General features: G+C 36.2%; 1 protein-coding gene across 3 annotated transcripts in view; it reads right to left on the reverse strand.

The window, feature by feature from the left end:
- MECOM (MDS1 and EVI1 complex locus) overlaps positions 1-12133 on the reverse strand; it is a 192328-nt gene that overhangs the window by 146835 nt on the left and 33360 nt on the right. For all 3 annotated transcript variants that reach the window (XM_044081888.1, XM_044081889.1, XM_044081887.1), the window contains exon 2: positions 5125-5227. In XM_044081888.1, the coding sequence (XP_043937823.1) occupies positions 5125-5173 (49 nt within the window). In that variant the 5' untranslated portion in view covers positions 5174-5227. The remainder of the gene's footprint in view (positions 1-5124; positions 5228-12133) is intronic.

Consider the following 12133-nt stretch of genomic DNA (forward strand, 5'->3'; position numbering starts at 1 on the left):
TGAATTATATACTGAAAGACAAATGTGAAGAAAGAGTAAACAAGGAAAAAAAGGCCTGTATGTGACAAAGAGATGGAGAGAGCCAGAACAGAACAAACAAAACAAAATCATGAATTCACAGTTGAGAAAGTAAGGCAGAAGTCTGCATGCAATGCTGTCACAAAGGCAAGTTGCAATCACAACTAATTTAAAAGTAAAAGAAAGGAGATAAGTCTACGTCTAAATCTGGTTTTAAAAGAAGAAATGTAGAAGACAAGACATGTATTTAATAAGTAAATACAGGATGGTTGTTTTGGGGACTGATATTAGGGTGAATAGTTAGAGGCAATGGACAACGACATATTCTGTACAACTGAATGCCAATGCATACATGAAAGTCCTTACGACAAGCTCACATAACCAAGAAATCTAGTAAACAATAAAGTATGAATAAGGGTGAACTAATGTAACCTTAATAATATTACTGCATGATATATGCTAATTAAACAGCAGGGTCCTAAGAGGCAATAGAAAATGGGCAACACTGTAAGAGAATGTGGAAAAAGGGCACACACTGGGGAAATGGAAACTGGAAGATGTCACAACCAGAACATATTTGCTCACTGCGATTCTGAGTGGGCAGGAAATTAAATGCAAGCAGTAAAACAAATAAGAGTTAAGAAATATAAAAAGATGACTATTACTATTCGATATTTAGGAAAATATACTCTCCTCTATAGCTATTTAAGACCAATACCGCCCTTCACAGGCAAGGAAGTAGATGTCTGCCACAGGACTTATCATCCCAAATTCAAGCAGTCAGGAAAGCAAGAGATAAGCTAGGCTCTACATTTAAAAGTTCTGCTAATGCTATTGAATGGAAACAATTAAACTGAATTATGAGCAGACTGTCAACATGCATCATAAAGCCCCCTACTAAGCTCAGTAATGTGTCTCATTTCAAAAATATTACCACTAAAGAAGACAGACTTACAGACATGCACACACACAGAGCAAACACACTCCTAATACAAACTCACTTACCTGCTACGGCAAAAGGTACATTAGACAAAAGTGATGTTTGATAAAATGAATGTTCACACAAAGGAAGTAACACTTCATTATGTCACACAAATGAATACATAACAAAATGAACTGCACCCATATCTCTCTCTCTCTCTCTCTCTCTCTACAGACACACAAATATCTATATTTATTTATTTATCTATATAGATAAATATTCAAAGTCAAAGTAAACTTTACTGTTATTCAGATCCACATCCAGAGTGAGTTAAATGAAATTACATTGCTTCGGTTCCAAGTGCATATATCAACTACAACCACAGCGAACAACAAGGACATAGTACAATAACATATACATATACTAAACTAGACTGACAAGATCTGAGATACCTCTATAACACCAGAAGCAGTCTTCATCAAATATTGCACATGTGGAAAAGCAATGATTGCACAGAGTATACAGAATATACTGAATAGCACAAGTGCGTTGTATGGAATGTTCATTTACTACTAATTGCACTTTTAAAGCAGCTTGATGTAGGTAACTGCACAAGATGGCTGTACTACTGATTGTTCTGGTCACCACCTACTGATATGTTGTAGAGTTCAACAGTATGATAGCATGTGGGAAGAAGTTGCTTCTAAACCTGGAAGACTTAAAACACATACTATAGTATCGCCTTCCTGAAGATGAGCAGGAAAACAGTCCATGTGCAGGATGTGCAGGGTGAAGGTGGTCTCTGATTATTTTTCTGCTTCTGCCAATACATCATGCTTCATATAGGGTCTGCAGAGCTGGAAGTGGGGATCCAATAATCTTCTCTGCTACCTTCAACACCTTCTGCAGGGCCTTTTGGTCTGAGGCTTTGTAGTTCCTGAACCAGACTGCGAGATTACTAGTCAAGGTGCTTTCAATGGTTCCTAAAGTAGGTTTTAAGGACAGAGGAAGGAAAACTAGATTTCCTCAGCTTCTGCAAGAAGTGCAGGTGTTGATGTGCTTTCTTCACAAAGTGGTTAGTATTTGTTGACCATGCTAATTCCTCAGAAATATACACACCCAGAAATTTGGTGCTACTCAATCTCTCCACTATTTCCCCTTTAATTACGAGTGGGTGATGTGAGTCCTGATTCTTTCTGAAGTCCATTACTAACTCCTTGGTTTTATTCATATTTAGGGGCAGGTTATTGATTTTATACCAGTTTATGAGGTGGTCACCTCATCTCTATAGCCAGTCTCATCTCCACTCCTGATAAGACCCACTACTGTGGAGTCATCTGGACACTTGATGATCTTCTTCGAATTATGTCTGGCGATGCAATAATGGGTTAGTAAGGTAAACAGCAGGGGGCTCAGGACACATCCCTGAGGGACTCTTGTGCTTAGTGTTAAGCTCTTTGAGGTGTTGTGAGGCCCATCAATGAGAAATTCCAGGATCCAGTTGCATAAATGGGTGTTGATGCCCAGTTGGACAAGCTCCTCAATCAGGTGTTGATGGATGACCATATTAAAGGTGGAGCTAAAATTGATGAATAGCATACTTACATAACAGTTTTTGTCATCAAGCTTTGCCAAGGATTCACGAAGAGCAAATGAGATGGCATTTGTTGTAGAGTGGTTGGCTCTGTAGGCAAATTAAAGTGGGTCTAGTGATGCAGGTAGGTTTGCAGATAGGTGGTCCTTGATCAGTCGCTCCAAGCATTTCATCAACGTCGAGGTTAGAGCAACTAGATGGTAGTCATTTAGGCTGGTGGACTGAGATTTCTTTGGTAGGGGTATTATAGTAGAATTCTTTTTTTTTTTTTTTTCTTTATTTTTTATTTATTTTTACAATTATAGTAGAATTCTTGAAGCATCTTGGTACTATGGTCTGGCTAAGAGATGTATTGAAAATGTCCACATGTAATGTTGACAGCTGAGCAGAGCAGTCGCTGAGCAGTCTCTCTCTCAAATGTTGTCAGGGCCAGCTGCTTTTCCTTTTATCCTCTTGAGTGGTGGGGGACATGTTTTCTCCACCAAAGCACTTATAGCCATGTTGTAATATGATTCCCAGTGTATAGTTTCTGGAGTGTGTTACACCTTATAGGCCTCACTAACAGCAACTCATCAAACACACAACACGGCAGACTAAGAGATCGAATTTCCAGGACTATATCAGCAGTATAAGTTAGCATAACTTCAGTTTTTGTTACAGATTCTGCCTTTTCTCTTGATTCTGATTTATAATAAGACAAATAATGCACATTCCTCTGTGGAGCTGAAGCAGCCACAGCCACACAGCTTGCCACCATTTTCTTTGGATAGCTAGATAAAAATAGATAAATATGGGAGTAATTTACTGTATCAAACGTTCACTTGTTTGAGCACTCCAAATATCAAACAAATACAAGCAAAAGAGGAAACATGGCATTTGTATGTGAGAGTCTGTGCTACATTGGGATAAGTACTTGCCCTTTCCCTGTTGTATGTGGAGCTTGTGATGCAGTGGGGGCAAGGATTTACTTTTTCCCTGTTGTATGTGGTACTTATGGTAGAGTGGGGATAAGGACTTGACTTTTCCCTGTTGTATGTGGGAGCTTGTGATATAGTGGGGTAAGGATCTGCCCCTTTCCTGTTGTATGTGGGAGTTTGTGATACAATGGGGGTAAGTGTTTGCCCTTTCCCTGTTGTTGTGTGATCTGAGACTTGGTATATATAATCAGCAAGGGTTATGGGGATGCATAACAAATGTTTGTTTGTTTTAAATAGTTTTGATTAAACTGTTTTTGATATTTTCAGGACCGATGGTTTTGCATTTCAAACATTTTTTTTTTAATTTTAATTAATTTAAATGAAATAGATCCATAGATAGATAGATATAGATATAAATCAAAGGGTAAAAGGGTTATACAGACAAACTATTCAGTAAACACTGCAAGAAAACCCAGGCAAGATAGGCTTTTTAGTATGTAATACCTTAAATATACTGTAGTGGAGTTCCATTGGATTATGCAAATGACCCTTTAAGGACATCAAGTGTTTCAGCTACATGGCTTCTAAATGCAGATGACTTTTTATTTTTTAAGTCTTTATGGGTACCTTTGGGCCATTATAGCCAATTCCCCACTAGCTCTACACACACACACACACACACACACACACACACACACACACACACACACACACACACACACACACACACACACACAGACACACACACAGACACACTTTCAGTTCAGTGCCGCCAGTAAACTATTTCTACCCAGTCTGACAGAAGTCGTCAAGGAACTAAGATTTACTGCATAGATTACAGCAAGCAGGCAGCTCATAAGTAATATGAACTATTCTGAGACACTGTACTCAGTAGAAAAATAGCTTATGCTTCCATGGAATTTGCCACTTCTGTTTTCCATTATGACATATCAATAAAAGCAAATGCCCATGGGACCGTTTCATTTTCTACATACTATACAAACTAGAGAAAAGTTAGAAATAACAAACTACCTGTTTTAGTTTATATTACCAAGCTGTGCAGCTAACCCTTCACGTTACGGCTACCTATGTTCTATATATGCCACCCTGTTCTTTGTCCCTTTTCCACCTTCTCTTTTCATTTTAGTTTAATGTTCAAATCACATGGAAATAGCTGACATTGCAGACAGTTTTAAATGGACAGCTTGGAAACTTGCAGTAAAGAAATAAATTATCACAAGAGGATATCACCACACACATTCTTCAATTCTGACACTAAAATAGTGAACTGCTCCCATACGTACAGAGTGTGATTTTTATCATGTTGTACAGCGACAAAGGTATGTTGTGCAGCAGTGGAAAAAAATCACACATCTGTGATCATTAGCAAAACAGTATTCTCTTAATTAGCTCCCTGCCTTAGTGCAATCCTAGACACACACTGCAGTTTTATGTAAGCGCAGTTAATGGAAACAAGAAACACATGTTGGGACCCTTGGTATAAATACAAGTGTTTATTTTACTTCAGCAATCATGATAAAATAATTAAATGTTAGTAAAGGTCTTCTGTATTTTTACAGGACTATAAGTTTATTTAACTTTGACTTTCAAATTTGTTTAGCTGGATTTAATGTTAACAGTTGTAAAACAATCTAGTACCATAAACTACTAACCGTGTATATCTGGAGCCATTATATCATGTAAATAGCCACCAGTTTTCATGAAAATGAGTAGTTCTTCTCCAGGTTCAATATCCTTAATAACTCTGTAGTATATCTGGAAAAGAAAACAAGGTATGAGCATTATTAGTCACATTATAAAGCTTACCAATCAAGCAAGGAAAAATAGCAAGTCTAGACATTTACTTTTAGTTTTTCTAACTTCACCCTACATTATTATGAATACATTAGTAATCAACAACTAAAGCTCCACTTGAAAATTGCTTATGACTGAAATGCCTTTGTTTTTCATCTGCGCACATACCCTCATGAAAATCAAATTTGTATGTCCCATTCTGAATACTATTGACTCAGCAAATGCTGGTCTCTTTCTCTCTCTCTCTCTCACTCTCTCAACATAAATACTTCCACAAGACCACACTATAAAATTACAAAACACTGAGATTCAAAAAATAACGAGGGCAAGGAAACATGCCCAATTTAATGATTGTGTGTCCATCTTTCAATAAAGCAGTTTATATGAAACTGGCAGGCGTTTAGCTTTTAACTAAATGAACTTAAAGAATATTAGATGAAGATATGTCTTGGTTATTCTTGATGTCCTTTTTAAAGCTTCAGCAACAATGCCTCCCACAGTCAACTTTTCTTAACATTTTCTAACTTCTGGATTGTCCTAAATACAATCTTAATTCAAAAACAATGTTAACGTGACTTAAACATCTTTTATTGAAAATTGCAGCAAAATACCCTATAGAGCTAGGAATTACTCCTGACTCACTAAACCAGACATACTTATGTCCACGTGTGCTGTAAAATAGAACCTCGTATGCTGCAGTGTACCTCTTATGACATCACACTAGGTAGTAAAGCATAGAAGTAGATGGATTACTTATGTGTTCTACCCGGACACCTCAAAGTTTCCACAAGTTCACAAGCTAATTCAGTGCTGTGCCAACAGCAGCTAGAGAAGATGTGTCCTCCTTGTAAAGGTTATTTTATCAACTATGTAGTGCAAGTAGAATCCCTTAACTTCAAAATGAATATCTGAGATCCAAGTCTAAGTTAATATTAATTTTTATAATATTGGCTTTTATTCAGTATCACTTCTACATGGGATTTCAGTCATGTTTGGTCATGTGTAGGTAACTTTTGATTTATAAATATTTGAAATGATGGAGTTCAGAAAGTGCCTGTATTTCTGCAAAATTAATTCCTCTTTCTTTAAATTATGTGATTTATTACTGTATGAGAACACCCTCAACACATCAGTCTGAGTATGTTCCTATTTAAACAAATGAGCAGACAAGAAATTAAACTTCAAAAGCAAAAAAAAATGGGTTTTGCATTTAACTTCAATATTGACAATACAGTTGACAATGAAATAAATACAAAATTAATAAATAAGTTGATAATACATGTTAATAAAGAGGGTAAATAAAAAGTTAAATAAAGCTGTCTGAGAAGATGTATGAAACAAATAATGCATAGCCAGTGGAAAAAAATGTTTGTCTCACGGAAAAGGATATGCCATGCTGAATTAAAATGACACTATTGTTGTGTTATTGTGTATGTGTGTGTGTGTGTGTGTGTGTGTGTGTGTGTGTGTGTGTGAGACAGCGAGACTATGAACGTGTAATAGTTCCGTGATATTAACTGCTAACCCATCTATGAAAAACTGAAAGGTTTTCAAATGTTTGTAAATAGTTCAAAAATCAAACAAAATTTGGAATTTCACAGAAAAGCATACTATCAAAACGGAAACTGTTCTTGCTAATATATGTGGATTGTTTCATTTCAGAATATGTTTGTCCTAAGGAAAATTGCATCGCCTTGTGTGAAGTTCAAATTACAATGTGACAAAGTGCTACTAATGTTTCATGAGTACTGCTTTACAGGTTTCTACATACCTGATGATGTGCCTAAGACTACTTGTTGAAAATATATACGTTAGGGTCACAGTTATGTAGACATTAGCAGTGCTGCCTCATAGCATGTGGATCTCCAGTTTACTTCTCAGCTGGGGGTGCCTTCTGTTCAGAGTCTACATGACCTCCCCATGTCCATGCAGGCCTTCACAACATATTTAAACTTTCCCACCATATGCCAAAGAAATGCTATGGCAGAAAGGCTGAACACCTACATTTCCTGTAGATACACATGATGTTTGAGGGACTCTCTATGTGTCTGCTTGTTATGTATTGAATTGCTGTACTGTCTAGAATTATGTTTTTTCTCTGCCTTTTGCTCTCAGAGTAGTGGGATAGCCTCTGGTTCACCTATAACCCTAAAATGGATTAAACAGGTAATCTGAGAATAAATTAATATATAATGTCCATATTTTTCTGAAAATTTAACCAACAGACTGAATTATCACTTTAATTAACAATGAAACTAATTTCATAAGTGCAACATGCACATTTTTCTCAAATGTCAAAAAAATGTCTGTTTTCGTTCATAAAATAATTTCAGTGAAATTTTTTTTGGCCAAACATCAAAATAAACAGCATGACTTTTAAGACTAACTCTTTTGTGAAGATCAGTTTGTGGAAAGCAGTCCTGTTGTTTAAACTTTTTTTAGGATTTATGGATCATGAGCTATGAATGTTTCTGTCTCACAGTTGTTAATGGTTTGATTGGTGCTGAAATAAACTGTTGAAAATCCAACTTTTTCACCTTCAGCATTTACCAGCTGTTACTGCTAAATCTAAACCTGACTTACCAAAATTATATTAGAAGCAACACAATACAGTTGTTCTATAAGACAGGAGAGATCTTAACATGGTTAAGTAACATGATCTCTAGATATACACGGAGAGACGTGGTGAGAAAGATACAAGAAAAAAGATAGCATGCACACATATAAGCTCCACAAAAGTATCCATTACTCTTTGCAAAAATGATGCAATTTGCTGTAAAGTGTTGCTTTAAATGTAAGAGTTTCAGTCAGTGAAGAGATTCTCTAAATTATCACATTTAGTAATGTTGTTATTTTCTCATTGTATGCAAAATATTATCATCGCAAATAGTAGAATTATGGTTCATTTTCATTGGACTAAATGGTATAGCTATTACATATGCAATTACTCCCTCCATTAACCCTGACCATTTACTTTCCTTCACAAGGCCCAGATATCCTTGAATATCTCGAGTGATATACAATACCATTCTAGTAGCACATTCCACAACCCTATAACCCTTTCAGTAAAACATTACACCCATATATTAGTCAAATTATCCCCCTTAAAGCTGACATCTGCTCTCAATTTCCTCATTTGCATTTCCACTTTAATTCTGAACTTGTCATCAAGCGCAGTGTTCAAATATTTTCTCTGTCTCTTCCATTGAGCAGGGAACAACATGTCCAAGCCTCTCATCAGACATCATTTCCCAATTTCTCTCACCCTCTTGGTATGTCTTAATCCTGGCATGTGAGTTTTTACCTCAAAAAACAGAGACAAAGTCAAATATATTCAGTATCAAATGGACACATTTGGCAGCTATTCATTCTGTTCACTGATATGCATGATCTATTACACTGTTTGTACTTGTATAGATTTTCTAGTGTCCTTCACTTACTGTTTTGTCACACACACAAATAATCTCAAATTATATGATGACAAAATCAAGCTTTAAAATCAGGCTTACACTTGAAACTGGGGAACAGTTTGAAAGGCATGCTCTGCAAGTGGTGTTCTACACAGTTTCTGTGAACATATAGTTTCTGCTATATGGCTGCCACACGTGAAAACAGTATTCCACATGCAACACTGCCAGTGTTCTGTGCACTACATTCACAGAGTCTTCACCAGACCCTTGCACAGTCACAGTGTACTGCATTAATCATACTACACATGATTATGACTAATGTGCCCCTTATAACAGAATTCCTGGATGCAGCTGTGTTTTCCCTGGATGACATGAACCAAAATGAATATCAATGCACATTGTTTACATCAGATCTTAATGACAATTAATCATCTAGCTCTCCAAGCCCTGCTGGAGACCGAGGCTTTTGGTAAAACAACACGATTATGTTAGTTTCCAGCTTTGGTATAATATCTGGAACTCTGCAGACCAGGTGCAGTCCCACTAGATAATCTTAGTTTCTTAATTTATAGATTTTTCTCCATGTACATCATCACTATCTCACAACAATCTGTTACTTTTTTCAAGGGGTAGATTAAATGTGATATTTACCACACTGTCTAAAATGCCTTTCCTTTCTTCTTCACTCTCTCATGAAATGTAATATCACAGGCTAGGATGAAGTCTAGAAATACAACATACTAAAGGCTACCCCATCCACCCTAGTAGATATACATCTGTAGGATCATCTGTGTTGACTGGCAAGTAGCAGGAAGCCTGCCTTTTGTCAATCTTCAAGAGAATAAGCATTAAGGAACTTTGCTAAAATCTTTCTAATAAACATTCCTGGGTGGGAAGTGAATCAAAGCGACCTTTAATTCCTCAATTTCATTCTGACCCAACCTCATTGAGAACTGCTGGAAGCACCACCTGACTATGGTAGCTGTTTCCCAGAGAGAGGCAGTTTATTTAGACTCTATGCCTTATATCTCTGGGAGTGCCTGAGTTCCTCATCTGTGTCCTCATTTGCTCATTTGTAACTTTATTCCCCTTCACATCTGTCCTACATTCTTACATGGGGACCCAGCCCCATTACTCCTCCACAAGCACACAGAGGAATAAATAATTCAGAATTACTTCCTGACCTACCTCATTCCCAGTCTTCTTTACATTTTCCAGTAATACACTACATTTATGGATTTGTCCTAATTTCCTCAATGTAACAGAATATTTTTGCCACTGCATCATCCTATCTCCCCGTCTGTGCCCTATGTACCTTCCAGATAAAATTTTTATATTATATTGTTAGTGTCTTCTAAGTTCTTATTTTTTTCTCCCCCAATATTCATTCCTTGGAGCAAAATTATTAAATTTAAACAAATAGTCCCTAGTTTTAATTCTAAATGAATGTATTAATTTAACTAGTAACTGAGCTGACATAGAGAGCACCATATTCAGCTATAATGAAGACCACAAGGCCAAAAGTAAGTAGAGTGCAGGCAGACAGTGTAGAAAAGCCAATCAACCAGTACATTTTGGAAGGGAGAAAGAAACTAAAATACCCGGAGAAAACCCACACATGCAGAGAGAGAATATGCAAAATTCCATACAGACATTATCCAAAAGTCCAAACTAAACTACTGACCCTGAAGTTGTGAAGCAGAGATTTTATCCACTAAATCACCATTTTGCCCACACAGTAACCATTGCTACTAAGAATGATTAGTTGTCTCCACACTCAATCAAGAACCAAGCTACCCTTGGAATTTTCAACTTTAAATTTATCTTCATGGACAGTTTTCCTCTAGTCAGTTCTAGACCTACATATAGACCACCTCTCAGAAATATCTGGTCTTCCCAGCACATATGTACACTCATTATCTTATACCTAGCACAGTACCACATTATCAGGGAACTCCCAGGCCAACCAATTTCAAAAATGAGTTTGACTTGCATGTCACTGTTTGTTGTAGTCATTGAGTCAAATAAGTTACTGCTGAATGAGACCTCTAAAAATGCTTGCAGTTATATGCAGACTGATTCTGCAATGACTATTATGCCGTATAGTAAGTAAAATAAATTTATTACATTCTGTTGTTCTGCAGTAAGAGTGACACAACCTCATGTGTATTTAAAGATCATGCACAATATGCATTTCAACAAACCATAATGTAGAGTGCAGTTTTACCACTTAATAAGTTTAAGCTTTTTCTTGCTCCAAGTGATTTTTGTTTGTTGCCTGTAAAAGTGATTTATGTTGGCACGAAGAAAATTGTGTACACTTCAAAAGCATGGCATCCAGAAGAAAGACAGGAAACAAATTGGTGAAGTTCCAAGCAAGAAGTCAGATGATCTGCAGATATGGAGGAGGGCAAAAAAAGTCATATCCACAACTACTCAGAAACAAAACAACTTTCCTACACTTATCGCCAAAACCAAACACATTGTTTCTGAAATAAAAAAAGTTAAAAATAAAAGAATAAGATATAAAGTAAAACAATGTGCACACTAGCCAAACAAAAATGACATTACTGACAAAATGGACCCAGTTTGATTTAAACTTACAAGCATAACGCAACCAACTGAAAAAACATAACTATGTAACAAAACAAAGAAACCCTAGACATAAACTTTACTACATTATTAAAATCCATTTTAAAAATGCACTGACACTACAAAAAACTATTAAACATTACCTCAGAGCTAGACAACAAAGACACTCACTACATCCATAAACATTTATAAAACACCCAAAAGCTTTATTGTAGAAAACTAGATAATCAAAGTAGCCCATTTATGCCAATAAGAATAAAAATGTCATAAGATAAAAAACACAGAAAAAATAGATAGGATACATGAGCACTTGGCGTATGTGATACATGAAGTATATTCTAATGGATTAGAGAACTTAGTTTGAGATTTCTGACTTGCTCACTCATCATGAAACTTATTTCACTGAACTTACATTACAATGTATTTTTTGTATAATATTCTAGACCCCAACATATGCCTTATATGTGCATATGTTGTTATATTTGGGAGGAAGTAGTTTGAGGGACACAAACATTAAAACTGCCAACATCAAAGTGTCAAGATAAAAACATCCTGAATATAAATGTGCAAGGGAGTGGTAGGGACAATTCAACATTAAAGCTACATTTTGACATTTCTTGCATCTTATTTGAAAGCTCTGAGACTCACAGTTAGGCATCTCTCACTTCTGAAAGGCAAATGTTGATTCACTTATTTAGTCTTTCATCAGTGGACTCTCATAGCTGAGAGAGCAAGAATGTGCCCTCAGTTTAGAAGAAAATGATCTAAGAGTCTAAAAGAAGAGTTGTTTGATTTAATAGAGATGGACAGACATATTAAGATTGATAAATGAAATAGACTACAGAAAGTCAATAAATCCCAAAAA

The sequence above is a fragment of the Protopterus annectens genome, chromosome 8.part1, assembly GCF_019279795.1.
Source record: "Protopterus annectens isolate FY-2018-M chromosome 8.part1, PAN1.0, whole genome shotgun sequence".
NCBI classification, from domain to species: Eukaryota; Metazoa; Chordata; order Ceratodontiformes; family Protopteridae; genus Protopterus; species Protopterus annectens.